Source organism: Thermobia domestica, chromosome 4 (genome assembly GCF_964235325.1).
Source record: "Thermobia domestica chromosome 4, izTheDome1.hap1.1, whole genome shotgun sequence".
Taxonomy (NCBI): domain Eukaryota; kingdom Metazoa; phylum Arthropoda; class Insecta; order Zygentoma; family Lepismatidae; genus Thermobia; species Thermobia domestica.
In genome coordinates this window covers 309,398,355-309,416,424 of record NC_137457.1, presented here as the reverse complement: position 1 = coordinate 309,416,424, position 18,070 = coordinate 309,398,355, and the positions used below count along the sequence as shown (strand labels likewise).

The 18,070-nt window shown below is 32.4% G+C and overlaps 1 protein-coding gene across 4 annotated transcripts in view; it reads right to left on the bottom strand.

Annotated features, from left to right (window-relative positions):
* Positions 1-930: 930 nt before the first annotated feature.
* The window catches only part of LOC145684286 (uncharacterized), a 68,970-nt gene continuing 51,830 nt past the window's right edge, over positions 931-18,070 (bottom strand). The window contains exons 5-6 of one of the 4 annotated variants that reach the window (XM_081756442.1): positions 17,807-17,875; positions 931-1,156 (exon numbers count right to left, since the gene is read on the bottom strand). In XM_081756442.1, coding sequence (XP_081612568.1) covers positions 17,853-17,875 — 23 coding nt within the window. In that variant the 3' untranslated portion in view covers positions 931-1,156; positions 17,807-17,852. Of the gene's footprint in view, positions 1,157-11,312; positions 15,174-17,806; positions 17,876-18,070 lie in introns of those variants that run through there. The other 3 variants (XM_081756441.1, XM_081756440.1, XR_014131270.1) reach the window with 3 other exon arrangements.

The following is an 18,070-nucleotide window of genomic DNA, read 5'->3' as shown; positions in this document are numbered from 1 at the left end:
TTAATTGAATTGTATATACACAGCATCTGTGAACAGTATATGGCAGCTGTGAAGTTATTATCACCTGAACTATGAAAAACATCTAACGTCCTTTTAAAAGTGTACTATATTTACCGTCGATTTAATTGTGTAAATAGTTTCATCAGCAATAAATACTTTGTATTCTTTTTTCTCTTTGAAAACAAACGTTTTATTTCTTATTTTCTCCGTTTCCTAATAAATAAATATGTTTTATGATCAATTATTTATTTAAATACACATATCATAAAACATATTTTTAAGTCATTGAATTAAAGAATTTCATAGTGGATTTTAAAAAAAGATTCTAAAACTGATTTTTAATTAAATGATGTAATCACATAATAATGAATTCGAATACTTAATCAGTTATTCTTTCGTAAATGAAATCAAGTATGTGAATTCAATATTATTATGATAGGACTTTTGTTTTTAAAATTTTAAAATTAATTATTTAGTTCCTTTTTTAAAAAATGAAAAGTCCTATCATACTTAAGACAAAGTTGTATAATAATAATAATAATAATAATAATAATAATAATAATAATAATAATAATAATAATAATAATTTCAAATACTAATTTTTATTTTAACATTTATTTCAAGAATTTGAATTCATTATGATTATTATTATTATTATTATACGTATCACTTATAGTATACGAGGAAAAAAATATTTTAGGGTTTTTTCTTATAATAATTAGTATACTAATTAAAAATCCTATCATATTGAGGTGTATGAAACGAACACAAAACACACACAAATAAAACATTTCACTTTCACTATATATTTTATTACATTTGATACAACGTTGTTTAGTATACATGTAAAAACAAATCAATCTTCTTCTTCTTTATGAAGATAGATCACTTCATTGATACCCTCCGAAGGTTGAGTATCGGTTTCCCCCCACCATGGCTGTGCCGATACACTATCAAATAAATCAGCCATAATTGAATCTATGAGTTTTTGTTTGCAAAATACTTTCATTTCTAATTTTAATCGTTCACCATCAATGTTCACATCACTGTTCTTATCAAGAGAGACACTTGGAAAACTGATGTTCATACCATTAATAATACTCTGTTCATCTACACAGGTATGGATTCCGGCAAATCCTCTGCATGTAAAAAGACACTGCAATTGTACATGAGTACGAATAGTATCTGTACACAAGTCAAAATATTCACGTAGCACAACACTACAAACTTTACTGTTTTTCATAGCATGTTCAATACACATAGCATGCTATTAAAGGTGGCGTAACGAAATTAAATAGCACTGTGAATATATTAAAAACGAAGAATTCAGGATAGATGGTTGTAAAAAGAAAAAAGTATTGGACAGACTTTAACCCAGCAATTAATCGACAGTTATTGAAAATGGTATGTATGCGTTTCAAATAACCCTCACCGCTACACTCATGTGAAACACTGTTTTATTCTTGATAGCTAAGCACTTGAGATTAAGAAATCAAGAAATAAGTCATATTTTATTCTATAATAACGTGAACAATTCACGTTTACAAAAACTTTGAAATAATTGGTGAAATGAAGTTGCCTTGTAGACTATTAAAGGAGACGATAAAGTAGCGATCACTTGTCTCTTAAAATAGTAACGGTGCTACTTTATTTTCCGTGAGAGTGACAACACATAGGCAAATAAGGACATCAACACAAGATATATATATATTTTATTAAATACAAAATATTTTTAAATTCAGAAAACCATTCGAATTAGACTCTTACCTTAAGACCGTGTATAACGTTTTCAGGTGAGATCATCAATCCCTATATAATAACATGGTGAATTTCTTTCCAAAATATTATGAAAATTATTTGTCTTATGCAATTCAAAATTTCTCCAGATGTTAGCCTACCCCAATACTACATGTTCACTTTTTTTATTTTTTTTTATTTTTTTTATTTTTTTTTATTTTTTTATTTTTTTTATTTTTTTTATTTTTCCGCGGTGGCTCAGTGGTAGAGCGTTCACCTCTGGTGCTTGGGGTCCCGGGTTCGATCCCAGCCCCCGCCAAGTGAACTTTGTGGTGGACACACACCGTGTGCGTGGGTTTTCTCGGGGTTCTCCCGTTTCCTCCCACTTTCTTCATTCCACCATTTCATTCATTTCTCATCTTCACCGTCTCCTTTAGCCTAACCGGCATAAGCGTGGGACGTAAAACTCAAAGATTTCATTTCATTTCATTTTTATTTTTAATCTAGCTCAGTTCATTAATATCACTTTCTACAAATAAATATGACCACGTTGGAAAGCATATAAGCAGGATTTCTCTTCCTGTTCGTGGAGGTGCAGAGACCTGATCAATTCGCACCATTGTTCCTCAGTGATCTTCAAAGAGTTGGTAGGGGAGGGAAATAAGTTACGAAATGAGATAAGATCGTTTATCTAAAAATGCAGAGAGTGCATATCTTCAAAGTTATGTTCGTTGACAACCTGATCACATGGTCGGAAGAACATAAGGTTGCGAGAGGCAAGACTGGCTGCGATCAGAAATGAAACAATATTTTAAGTTGTATTTTGTAACAAGCCTTCTTGTCAAACAGCGTGCGCTTTCCCTATTTTCCTATTTCAACTATTTTAGATCCTAAATCTTGATTCTTGCGTGGAGAAGAAAGGAGATATGTCAGAGGAATCGCAAAACTAAAAGCATTATCATCAATATTTTGCTTTCCAAAATAAGGAATATAACTTTAAAAAATAAAACTTTAAAAGAAATATCTGGGAAGATGAAAGAACAAATCATGGCATTTCATGCGTGTGCATAACAGTAATAGGCATATAGAAAAAAAAATAAATACATACATATTACAATATTTCTGAGAATCCGATAGTGGTATTCCAAAGATAAACAAGTGAAATATTTTTCACTTGATTTTGACTGAAAGCTTGATTTACAGAAATATATATATATATATATATATATATATATATATATATATATATATATATATATATATACGTATATATATGTATGCACATGTATATATATACACACACACACACCCATATATATATTAGGGATGAGCAAAGCCGTTTTTTATAAAACCCGAAAACCGTTTTCTATAAAACCGAAACCGTTTTTTCACCGAAACCGGTTCGGTTTTCTCCAAAACCGGTTCGGTTTTCACCGAAACTGGTTTCGGTGAAAACTTTTTGAATACACATAAAACTATTTCTGTGGAAATGGATTCGGTTTCCGGAGAACAACGAAACACCATTCTCATCAGAAATAGAAAGAATTTTGGAAAAAACCGGAATAGGTTTTGAAGAAAACCGAAACCGAATCAGGTGAAAAACCTAACCGGTTTTGAAGAAAAGCGAAACCGGTTTCGGTGAAAAAGCGAAACCGGTTTTTTTTAATTTTCAAAAACCGGTTTCAGTTTTTCCAAAAAAGCGAAAAACCTGTTTTTGTGCCCACCACTAATATATATATATATATATATATATATATATATATATATAATATGTGTGTGTTGTGTTATATAGTATATTTGGACTCAGTTTCCTGATCAAAGTTACGTTACATCTTATGAATCTACAATTACGTCACTTTTGAACAAAGAGATGTTTATCGTTGTTTCCCCTATGTAGTTCATAACACTTCATAATTTTAGGAAAAATATCTGGCAACGTGTATTATTTCTACTCTCCTGATTCATTTAAAGAATTAAGTACAGGTTGGTCGCAAACTAGAATTATTATTTTCAGCTGAGGAATATCAAATTTTCAATCAAATTTGGCCGATACATGAACCTTGTCGCAAATTGGAATGATCACAAATTGCACTGAATCAATAAAAGTATATCCACAGAAAGCTATATTAGTCCATATATCCACATTCGTGCATAGGCCTACTTCTATTTTGTAGTTGACCATCCATTAGAAGAGTTAATACTTGATCTGATGATGATTTGCGGGTGAAACCTCTCAATCAAAATCTCACGGCCTACAATTTCGCCTGGCAAATACCTGGATAACGTGTAACTTATGTAACTGAGATGCAGCACTGAAAAGTTTGCTCCATTAGTAATATTATGAAGGATAATTTACATTTATGCTCTAATAATGATAACAAATATGTTTTGGTTATGGCGCATTTAGGAGGCAATCGGGCTCAAGAACTCCCCGAAATAATTTCATTATTATTTTTTTCACATTCTACGTACAACACAAATGCTTCTAACTGGTTCTCAAACCACCCCCTCCGAAACAAGATCCTAAATACGCCACTGGTTATGATAACATTTGAATCGATATTATAAGTACATCTCTACAAGCGCTTTGGCAGTTTATACTGGTTAATATTTCACTATGGCGTAAGAAAAACAAAAAACTGGATATTGGTCGATATTTGTGATGTATTTAAATTTTAGCAATTCGAAACGTATGTATTTTTTATTTCTATACACATAATGATTGGATAAACTTCTAGTTTACGCGCATATCCACCGTTGCTAACGTACCTGCTCCCTACAGACGCACCCCCGCGCAAGTTTACCAGTTCATCCCATTCTGAACGTTTGTTGGCCACGAGACCAGAAATTCATCGATTATAATCTCGAGAACCACACGAGAAGTCTCTTTTTAAATTCGAGACGGCGCAAGAAATACAACAATTATCGTCTCATTTTCGAGACGAGAAATTTCTCGAGCCCCGTGGGCAGCACTGATTCACCCAAGTTTTGATCTCAAACACTGTTTTAGTATTACATGATTAATATGTAAAAACCTACAAATTGGTAAAATGATGATACGAAAGCAATGAAGAGCATTTATCTACGTTTAAAATCTGCAAGTCGTTACACAATTTAGACCAATAATAAGTATGGTTTAAATGTTATTATACCACATTATTCGTAAACCAATTGTGACGAGGAACGGTTGTGACACTTCCAGATGAAATTAAGAAAAATTAGGGCATAATTTCTAAAAAAAACAACATAAATTACCAAAACAGAACAATAAAATGTCGAGACAAGAGCGAAAGAAGTCTTCGAGGATCGGGACGTGATGAGACCTATTAACTTTAGGAGACGAGACGAAAAAAACCTTACTTCTGATCTCGTCTCATGGAGAACACTGTTTGAACGAAATAGATAGATTCTTGCTTGTAGTGATTACCTGGGAAATATTGGTGCAACATTTTTTTGACATGAATAACAATCGATTTTGTGGCATATCAATCTGCAAGTGTTTCATCAATCTGGTGCTATTATTGGGGCATTAGCCAAGAACAGAACACTGTAGAATGCAATAGGTTATTATTTAGAAATGAAATGAAATCTTTGTGTTTTACGTCCCACGATTATGCCGACTAGGCTAAAGGAGACGGTGATGATGAGAATGAATGAAATGGTAGATTGAAGAAAGTGGAAGAAAATGAGAAAACTCACGAACATGATGTTTATCCACCACAAAGCTCACTTGGTGCGATCTGGGATCGAACCGGGAGCACATACACACCATAAATGAAAAACTATATTACCTAGCGACAAGCGGTTTTAGGGAATTGATTCAACGTCTCTAGAAAATGTACCATCTCCAATCCTATCTCTCTATTGAAAACCGGAACTGGTAGAAATTTACTAGTGTTTCCGGTTTCAATATTGATGTTCATAAACAATATGATATATCGAAAAGCAGTTCTCGGTCGTTTTCTTCTTACACTTATATTAAATATTTTGCAGCTCACTATACATCACAACAGCATAAATCCTTTTCGATCTCCGTGTAAACGTTTGTCAGTTGATGCGACAAATAAGATAATTTAGTCTACACGATACAGTTTAAAACTACTTTTATAAATGAACACTTCCCTCACTTGAAAGAAACATAGAGAGATTTTCTGAAACTTTCGTACATCGTTAGCTCCAATAGGTCTCTACAGGTCGTGGAGATTTTTGTGTAGAATCTACGGAATCTTGAAAATCTATGAAGAAAGAAAAAACAGACTTTGCTCTTATCTGCTGTCAATCTGCGTTCCATTAGTTTCTTCATCTCCGGAGACAATCCTAAGTTCGCGCACGTGACCTAGCGGGTAACAGAGAATGAAAGAAACCTACCTGCTTAGCCTCCTATCTGCTGTTCTGCGCTGTTGCAAAATCCAGCCATTATCTTACACAGCTTTTAAATGGAAGAAAGTTAATTTTTAATTAGCGCGCTCTAATATCACCCTAGCAAGAAAAAGTAAAAGTGAACATGCAATATTAATACTTACAAATATTTGGACGAATTTTGAAATGTATAAAGTAAATATTTTTCATAATATTTTGGAAAGAAATATGCCATGTTATTATATGGGGAAATCCCAACGCATTTCGAGGGTTGGACACAGCCTTAACTGTTCCAAAATAAATGCATGTTTAACTTGAAAATTACTATGCTGCCACTTACTGGCAATTTTCTTCTTCATAAATACCTGTTAAAAAATATATTAATTCTATTTGAAATTCATCCTCCTTATATGAAGTTTGTCAATTGCGATCAGTGGCGTATTTAGGGGGCTCTTCCGGCTCGAGCCCCACACCATTGAGTACAATGTACTTGCAGGAATAAAAGAGAAACTCACGAAATTGTCACCTAACGTCTCTTGTCGGAATGCAGAAGAAAAGGCAACATATCTGCAACAGAATGACCCATCCCTTTTCACCTCCGCCCCCCAAAAAACACTTATAACACGCTGATATGTTATTGCAGCGGAAAGTTTTAAAGCCCCACTGCAATTCTGCTCTCTCTGTTCTTGGCACTTTTCTCCTTCGCATGTATGTTACTATATATATGTGTGTGTGTGTAATATCCATACTTACATATCTGAATTCATGTTCAAAACAAAATAGACCTATGTTGTATTCAGTTTGGCCCGGAATTTTCTATCCCCATTGAAAATTTCTGTTATGCGCCTGACATCGATAGCTTATATTTGAAATATTATTCTAAACTAGCAGCGTTCACCCCGCTTCGCTGGGGTCACCCCGGAACGCAATAAACTTTGTTACTTAGATAATTTTTACTTTTTCGCTTTCAAGTGATATGATAAAAACCATAGAAGAATGGAGTAAATGTTAACATTATATCGCCTGTCATTTATGTTAACCCGCCGAGTGACACGGTCATGTGGGTTGCATATAAATACGGTTAGATTTAGCTATGATGAGCTAACAAAGGATTTGTACGTTATGGACACTTGAATGGTCAATTATCTCAAGACACTGGTAATTGAAAATTAAAGTGATATGATAAAAACCATCTAGGGTCCAAATATTAATAACCCCCCAAAAATGAAAGAAATTGGTTCAGCCGTATTAGCGTGATGAGCTAACAAAGGATTTGTACGTTCTCTTTTATATATATAGATATATTGTATTTCCATTATTTGTTTTGTACCAGATATAATTTCCGAAGAGTATTTTCCATCTTGTATGGAAAATACATTTAAAGTTGTATGTTGCCAGGTCCTTAGCCAGCCCATAAATGTAGGGAGGGCCCGGAAGAAGTTAGAGGGGGCCCGACCCAACCATATTATAATTCATCACCATATTATACTTCATTTCCAAGCCTACTGTCAAAATTTTACGGGAGCAAGTAAAACTTTAGAGGGGGCTTGAGCCCCCTAGCTCCCCGTGAATACGGGCCTGTATGTTGCTAATTTAAAAACAGATTAGCATATTTTACAGTAGTGAAATTTTACTTTCGGTAAGCAACACAATGAAATTTATCTGTTTTCTGTAAACTCTAAAGACATTTAACATTTGAATTAAAGCCACTGCTACAAATAATAACTAAGACACTAATTTCTTCTGTTAAACTACTTCTAGTAATATTCTACTAGTAGTACAGTCAGTGGAATATTTAGGATTTTGCTTCGGGGGGGCTATGCGCAACACAGGAAAGCAGGAAGGGCTATTGCCCACTTCAGTTTGGGAATTAAATATTTTATTTTAATTTATGCATAAATTGAAGTTTCAATGCCAAGATTCCAGACTGGTGAATCTTATGTGATATGATACACACAAAAATACAGCAGTGAATCTAACCTTTTTTATTTATTCATAGAAGAAAAAGGAAGCATCCTCTTCGCCTACCATATGTCCCGTTCCACTTATCCCCCTCTTGATTTTCTTTAATTCAAGCATTTACCATTTTTTATAACTAAACGATGTAAATAATCCTTTGCTATAATAACTAAAGCCTGTCATGTTGATATCTCTGCAAGTTGGTATGGGACACCAGTTTCGCTTATCAGCTCCTCTTAGTTTTGGTGTTGGTGACGACGGTGGACTTGAATCACAACTAACAATGGTCGAAAGTATGATAGGACAAACAAAAGAAAGTAACTACTGAGAAAAAGAAACAGAAGTGTAGATTGGACGAAAGAAGGAAAAATAACACCATTCTTACATGGAATGAAAATTGACAAATACAGTATTATTTCTAAACAAAGAGCATAAGAAAATGAAAAATCAATGACATTCTTAGAAGTGGTGAGGATTATTGTTGTGAGTGAAATGCGAAACACTATCAAGTTTACTTCGAGGGGAGATTGAGAACCATAACCGTCCTAAATACGTCACCCAGTACACTGAATTCAAAATAATAATTATACATTAAAAACTTGTCAGAAACTAGCACTATTTGAAGTGAGCCTCAATCATTCTGGCTTTCTTGTCAAAATCATTAATGACTTGGTCATAGAAAAAGTGCCGTAACAAAACCCTTCGGGGCTCTGTTCAAGAGAATATTTGGAGGCCGTCCACAAGCGAATATTTTTTCTCACTATAATAGTAAAAGCACCAAACAATATTACAAACACACACAGAAATACTTTCTTCCAAAGAAGTGGTTCTCAACCTAATTCCTATCACGACCCCCATTTTATCACATCCTCTTGCCAGCGACTCCCTTATAATTTCTGGTTTGTAATAAGCTTGTATTGGACTTTTAATATACCTATTGCGGAGATCTCACGATATCCATCCATTTCTATAATAGTAGAATCCATTTCTTGTATATAGTAGATACAATAACTTCTCAAAACGCAAATGGAATAAAACAAAATTTGGTCAGTTCATTCATATTACAAATATCGAATCAGATCCTGTTTCATTTAAATTGGTTTTTAAACAACTCTCTACCTGTTGAAAATGTTTAGCAGACCTATTTTTTGTTGTTCTTGACCATAGAAAACAACAAAAATTTAAAGTCGTTTCAAAAAGCCTTTTCTCCTAAATCTGAAAAAATCTTGTCTATGTTTAGTCTTGAAGTTTGTTTTCGTTCTACATTTAATATAGTAGCATTTGTTAATCTTTGTTGTGAGGTGTTGTGGAGTATGAACTTTAATTTCGAGAAGGAGCGTTCAGCAGAAGCCACACATACTGGATTTGTTAGAAAAATTACACATGCGGTGAGCACAACAGAAAAAGGTGTAGAATACCCATTTTCCACTAAGAATAAAGCTATTTTCGAAGGTTACCTATTTCAGCCCTATGATAATCTCTGAATACCAGTATTCGCTGTGGAAAAATCTGAGCTTATATTTCTACTGTACTTTGTAGCAAAGTCATATCCAGATAGTAGAAACTGGACAAAACGTGTTTTTTTTTTTTTTTTTTACGCTCTACTTTTTAATTGTAGGTATAATCCACGAATGTGAGAGTTAATTACACAATTTTGGTGATTTCTACGTCCTTAGAGACCGTTTTGAAATACTTTTTGGATTAAAAGTAACCAGATGTAGTGATTTTCCCATACTTTACGAGAGCGTATCCTGTTTGATATCAAATTTATAATCTAAATTGGGTAAAAATGCTCTTTTTAATTCTAATTAGATTCTGATATCAATTGTATAACCTAAATTGGGTAAAATTGTTGTTTTTAATTTTTCATTAGATTTTGATATTAAATTTATAACCTAAATTCGGTAAAATTGTTGTTTCTAATTTTAACAGGTTGACTGCCACGAGCATCACATGTGGTGCTCACCTTATTTTTCTCTGGGGCCATGAGCATCATATATGATGCTTAGGCTTGATATCGCAAATTACTAACTTGTCCAGGTTCTTGAGCATAATATATGATGCTCATTGTCAAAAATTACTGTGAGACAATGAGAATCACATAAGGTGCTCGGCTCCCATTGGTACATTTTCCAGAGAAACAAAATATCGCGACAAAAATGTAATATAACTATCCATAATCGAGCCAAGGTAATATGAAATTTATGGCCTCCTGGGACCAGTACTCTCAAATCACCTTGGCAGTCAACCTGTTAATTAGATTTTGATATCAAATTTATAACCTAAATTAGGTAAAATTCTTGTTTTTAATTTTTAATTAGATTTTCATATCAAACTCATTTTACTTTAATTAATCTTTTATCAAACTCCGATCAATATGATATTGAATTTATGACGTATGACCATTCCGTTGGCGCCATTACTATTTGCTCTCGTCGTGGCTTTTCTTTATAGATCCGGATTGACTTTGGATGACCGCGTGATTTAATACGCAAGCTGCGGTTACCTTTGATGAGCTTTGGATTGCCAAGCGTTAATGGTATTTTCCTGTTTGTCGGCTCTTTTATACTTTATAACGATGGAGCGGCGCCAGAAGATGTGTATGCTTCTTTGCTTTGCTTTATAATATCAGTTGATTTTAATAAAATAATAATTTAATGAATTTCATATGATAATTAAAAAATAGGCAAAATACTATTATTAATTGTATAATGATAACTAAAACTAATTTTGCGGACAAGAAATATGTATATTCTTCCTTTAACTAATATAGAATACACGTACTTTTTAGTATAATATACGTTATATGTTTATTTTTTTGATAATTTTACGGGATGTGGAAATAAAAATGCAGGAATGTAATTTTTAAAAAATACTGTATTTTTTAAAAAATTGTATATATAATAAAATTGTTAATATATTTATAATAAAAAAAGTATTTGGATACAAATATATATATACGTCGTCCTATAGTGATTACATAACTTTGTACATGATTTCCATTATAATAAAAATTTATTATTTGAAATCTGTATATGCAACATATTATTTATAGTATACAATTAACTAATTTTAAAAATACACGGTATTTGAAAGTATTATATAAAAATACAGAAAGAAATTTCTAGTATATAACTTAATATTTGAAAAATATTATATACAATTAATATTACATTATATGAAACTTTTGTACAATATATAATATTTGAAAAAATATTTATAATATTACATAATATATTTCAAAATGGAGTTGGGTATTGTGCAGACATATCTTTACTTATGAAGATATGAATGTTACATTGAATAAAAAAAATCTTTAACACCTTTCAATATTATATACAATAGTAATATTAATTTCATTTATATTAATTAATAATGAAAAATTAGGAAATTTGTTAATGTATCATATTCGGGAATACTATGAGGGTGTACGATTACCATATAATGTTTCCTTCATACATATCACTAGTAAATTGTTTACAGCTCATATCACTGGGAATAATAAATTACACGCATGCACTCATCACGGGAAAAGACTAGAACTTTTATAACCGTATGGTATTATCCTATGGTTGTTTCTATTTCAGGATTTATTCGTTGTCTTTTATTGTCTACTTTACGATGCGTGATTGTCTTAGGTCGTGAAACAATGGTAAACTCAGTGTTACATGTAATCCTCCTTGGGATGTTTAGCGTTTTGCTATCAATTTTTTCAGTTACTAACTTATAAAAATGTTCAAAATCAATATCTTGTTATATCCTATAATTTAACGTAATTTCTCCAATTTTATAAACGTAGAATACTTTACCCGTACCAATTTCTTTCATCCGATAGCTAAAATTTTTTGGCCCCAAACCTATAAACATACCTATTTCACACCCTAAAGGTAATTCGTTCGTGAGTTCACCCAGATAGGAACCTAAGACAAGCTTGGAGTTTTCATTGCACCGTTGTATAAACATAACACTGTCTGTGTCGCAATAGAGTACGTTTCTTGGTCCTACAGTCGTTAACAAGTCATAAAGCTTAAGATCGCCCATGACGTAATGAACGCCGCAAGTACGACATTCCATGGTTTGTTTTAATTCTCGATGTCTTTATGTTACGATGAGATGAAACTGTCCTATGGGTACGGTTGACTGCATGACATATTGCGGTGCATATATGTAGCTCAAAAATGTTTCCGGATCATCAACAATTATATATTGCGATAAATCCGTCCTTTGCCCCCATTTACTGTATAACTAGTTAAGGAATAGCTCGGCTATGTACCTTAAACCCAAGTTCTTCCTGATATTTTCTTTATTCAATTTTATGCTTTTATGAATATAATATTCCTCAACATATTTCATTTCATCTTCTTCAGTGCGACATGAATCAGGAAAGCCAGATACCTCCTTTTTCGTTTGTAAAAAGGGATTTACATATTCTTTAAAAAGATTATCTTCTTCATAACCGGACAGTTCAAATTCCCTTGTTTCCTGTATGTTGAAGATTTTGTAACCGTTTTGTAGAGCACGGTGAAGCTCACATGTCCACTATGTATCAGTAAGGGCACGTTCGGCGTCACAATGTCTGCAACCATTGACATTGTTCTCCTCCATACGTGTACGGCAGAACCCAAATATAAACCTGCCGTTACAGGTATAAGGTGTTTTGCAGGCAAGATGGTATATTTCACGATAATCGAACCCTACAGGTGGAATAATAGGAATCGTATCTTCAGGTACATATGAAGAACTATAGAGTAATATAGCTAACCTTGCAATAGTAGACGAAAAAATAAAGCACTAGATACCACGAGTCTTTTCTTCAATCAAGTTTGAAAACTTAATTATTGCTTTAGCTAAGTCTTTAACATCATTACGGCAATACAACACCATCTTTTTTGCAGATGATACTGCTCGCCACTTTTTGCACGTTCTTCGTGCCAAGCAATTAATTGTTGTCTTTCTACACAGGACTTTTCATCGGGATCCAAATATTTCAGATCTGGTATTAGACCTATATAATTTTGATTTTCTTTCGTATTAAATTAATATGGGAAATTACATCCAACTTTCCGAAAGGCATAAAGTTTTGGGTAAGTTAGACAACTCCCATGCATAAGTAGGTAACCCTAAAGACGATCTTATTCCCGACCCGCATTTCAATAATTTCTTGTCCTTCTGTTAATATTGTAGGAGAAAGATGGTGCGTTTCTGTTAATACCCTAGCTGCAAACAACATGTCATAGTAGCTACCATTATGTGATAGCACTACTATCTTTTCAAACTCAGGACGGCTTGCTAAAACAAATTTAATAAACGCGCCCATGGTTTTAAAGTCAAACTCGCAATTTCCATCTTTATCTCCACATACAAAACATGGATCATCCAGTTTTGTGTCTTTACAAGCGTGGCATGCTAAACGAGCTACAGTGTAGCAAACCGAATGTTCTTGTTTCCCTCGGTCATTCTTACGAAGTAACATAGTTTCTACATCGAAAATAATATATTTAATACAAAAATGTATTTATATGGGGTGGCTTGTTCTTCTGAACATAACAAATGTGATCACGTTCTACGTGCATACAACACATCTTACAAAACCGTTCTCCGCATTTGTGTTCAGATTTCCTATGTTGTAAATCAACTTTCACACCTTCTTCAAGACAATTTTTCACGTTTTCACACATATTCTTGCCACGTCCGCTTACTGTCTTCTGATTTTTAAAACAATCATTCGCAGGAAACAAACGATGGCAATCAGTACATTCCCGCTTAATATCATTAGTATGAAAGAGTTCATATGATGTATATTTAAATGAACATTTATGATGTTCTGCATCATGATAACTCTTCAAAAAATATTTACAATATCCAAGATTTCCTAACAGAGAATTGTTGGTAATCAATTCGTAATGACCATCTTTATACAAAATATACATTTGTTTCTTAGCATGTATCCCCGGATAAATTACAGTAAATTCACGACTCGTTAGCTTCTTTCCATAAACTATGATTTGATATTCCGGTGTCAAGTGATTTTGAAATTTTTCACTTCATTAATAGTACAAACATCCTTACTATCAATGTCTAGGTTTATTTCTTCACACAGTTCTTGGGCTTGTTTTAATAATCGTTCAAGGTTTCTTCGCAGATTGGAGACTTGAAATCTATTATGATCTGCTTTAGCCTTCCCCAGAATAATACTTTTAGGGAGACAATATATATCTTTTTCCATTGGGATGGCACTTCTTTTTAATTTGTGACGAGATCCGTGTATTTTAAAGTATCTCTAATTTTAGTTTTCCCTTTTCCTTTCTGTGGATTTACAATGTCTACTTTGAATAAAATCTTATCGCCAAAAGAAAATCATTCGAATTTAAGACATTTTCTATTGTTGTGAAAAGCGTTTCTGGGTTCAACTCCTTTTTTGACGCCATGTAATGTATACGAGTTTGTTTAAATTTGATGCTTAACTTGCAACATAAACACCAATAAACGTTTCATCATCGACGTTTTGTACCGTGTTTTCCATTACGAAATCAAACTTTTCGTATATATGTCTCTGGATCTCTGATTTTTATTCCAACACGCTTTAAAATTATTTCCTTTCCCTTCAATCCGAAAAATGGAAAATGTTTGATTGTACTACTAATGATTAGAAATAATTTCCAGATTCCGCACCATACAATGTAGGTTTCGATGTAGTACATATACTATGTTGTGGTGCAGAACTTGAACCGGGCAAGTTTATGATTTCACCTAACAACTCTCTAGAATCATCCACAGTTAAGCCAGCAGTCTTCCCTATAAATACAAATTCCCTAAATTTTTCACGGGCTGCTTCCAGCATATTGTTTTGACGAAAGAAACCCAAACGATACAAATCAGCAATGCCTTTTGCGGACTTCCTACTCTTCAATACAATATCCGGCACGCAGCCAAAATGTACTAATAGGGCATGTAATAATTTATTGTACATATTGAATACGCGTACACCCAGTGACATTGAGTTAGAACTTCCCAAGTAAAAAACATTTCCTCTGGATTACCATATCCACTGCTCTCGTGGGCTGCCAACATGGTGCAAATGACATTTTGTGCTAGCATGTTGAAATTCACTGATGAATCTGGTTGAAAAATATGTATTTTTTGTTTTCTTGTTTAACAAATATTTTGTTACGAAGTTATAAATGTTATTTTAGCACAGATTTAGTTTATAATTGTAACTTTTTAAATGAACTTTAATAGAAGTTTTGCATGAAATTGTAAACTCTGTATGTTAATATATATAATTCAAAAATGTGTCTACCAGTAAATTTGAGAGCTCCTAAAATTCCTGTTTATACATCGAAGTACAAAAGAAAACTGAACTCTTTCCACGTAGGATTTAATTCATAGATTTTCAAACACTATTTTCAAGCTATTCCTTTGATCGCGTTGAAGATTTCACTGGTTTTTTTTCGAGAGCACATTTAGAAACGTCTACACAGTACTAGTATTTCCTCTGATCTGAACGTTGTACAATTTTGGAGTTTACTATATACGATAAGCTTTAAAGAATTATAACTAATTTCAAGAATTCTCTAGCTTAGAATCAATGGAGCGCTGTTCTTATGATGTTATCTCCTTGAATAGTTATGACGAAATGATTTCTGCTCGACCTATTGGTTCTATTTCTACTATTTTTATGGATTATAATCTCGTACTCTAACGGTTTACGTCTACTTATTCTCGTATCCAAAAGAACACGGAGCTCACTTAGACACGTTTACACGCTAGAACAGCTTCCTCTAAAATGAGCGAATGACAATTTCGAACTTATATACATATAAAGGAGTACAAATTCTATCCGAAAATTTACGGAGATTATCGAAGTTTTCCGAAGAGAAGCTTACTGATAATTCTTCTTGAAGTCCTGTAACTTGACTTTTATGATTAACTCCCTGTTTCTCGAAAATGTATTATTAAGTTTACCAGGAAATGTCAATGTTCCGTCTTAAGATGATACCACGCAGAGTACAATCAGAAACGTATTTACCTTATTGGTGCTTCTTTATAGTGAACACCCGCGGTTTGCTGCGTCCAATTTATACCGTCGGAAAATGGAATCTCGTATCCAAACGCAATAAACGAAAAAACCTCGTACCCAGATGCACATTAAGTATCATGTGATCTAATTATTTTAAAGAAATCTGTATGTGGTTAACACAGGATGAATTATTATCATTAAAACAGAGTGTAAAAATTAGTTATTCTTATGATACCTAACTTAAACTTCAATCATGACACAAGTCAATAAATTTATTAATCGTAATTGCTCACACATTAATTTTTATGAACTTTGCTGATCTTACCCGAACATTTACGCATGATTACACAATATTATACAAAAATGAAAATAATGCACTTAAGTTAAACTGGTATAATGTACGTACAGTTAACTGCACAATTATTTATAATCAAAGCGCAGAAAATAAAAAGTATGTAGTTATTCCTTCGGCACTTTAAAAATCTTTAGACACACTTTTATACAATATTGTGATTGAAATATTATTTACTTATTTCTGCAAGAAGTTATTTATTAAAATTGAAACTGTTTATTTAATTAAAATGAACATTTGTGTAAACTGTCAAATAACTATTTCATATTTTTATCATATTGTATTATTTTTATTCATTTATTCACTTGCGGAAGAAGTTCGGTATTAAAATTAAAAACCTTACACTTAGAGGAATAAAATTCCAAAAGAATAAAAATTCAGAATCATTTATCGAAATCAAATTTAACAGTACAATAATTAGTAATGCAAAGGTATTTAGCATAAAGAAAAATATTCCAAACTAAAGTTAGCTTGAATAGTTAAAATATTTTTTACAAAAAAATAAATAATTTCACACTAATAATTTTGTATAAAAAATAAATAATTTTAGTACCTGAAATTATTTACATGATCACAACTATAGGGCTCAAAACCTTTCGCAGGAAGCAAACAAATAAATAATAAGTAGAAAACAAATTTTATCCTGTTCGCAATCACAGATTCAAAGCAATTACGATGTCACAGTGGTGTTGCTCTTATGAGCTTGCTTGTAATTCTTAAAATATTTTCTCAAGTATGTTAATCTTGGAATGCACAAAGTGAAAATGAAATGAAATCTTTAAGTTTTACGTCCCACGGTTATGCCGGTTAGGCTAAAGGAGACGGTGATGATGAGTAATGAATGAAATGGTGGAATGAAGAAAGTGGGAGGAAACGGGAGAATCCCGAGAAAACCCACCACACGGTGTTTGTCCACCACAAAGTTCACTTGGCGAGGGCTGCACAAAGTGAATTTATTTATATTGTCATTTAACTTCAATTAAACTCAAAACAAAATTAAAATATTACAGGCCAAATCAAAAAATAGATTTTGTAAAATTAAAAACGATACAGTATAATTCTTCAAATGGTCATTTAACTACATTAAATTCTTGAAATGCAAAAAAGTGTGAATTAAAAAATGCAAAAAGTTCAAGTGTGTTTCTTACTACTTTGCTTTAACCATGTTAAAGTCGTTAATTGTAAAATGTTAAAGTGAAATTATTTATATGATCGATATTAAATGCAAAATAAAATGTTAATGCAAATTTTAATTAAAATTTAAAATACTAGTTGCAAAACGAAAATGTAATTTTACATATACTATTTTAATTATTTACATGTTTGTTTCGAAATAAAAAATACAATTTGTATTAAAAATGTAGAACGTTAACACTTACCGCTGCACAACAAACTGCCTACACGTACTATCACCGATGACCTTGTTTATTTGCAATTTTGAGGATGTGCTGTAACAATAAAGAAACATATTTACTTTATATGATAACAATTCAGTTTCTAACAGTATATTTTCATTCTACAATAACATTTAACTTCAACGTAATGTACATGTATAGTTGTTAAAATAAAATCATTACATGTCAAATTAGATTCAATTTTTATTTACGTTAAGTGTTTTAAAGTAAGCATTCAAATGAAACAGT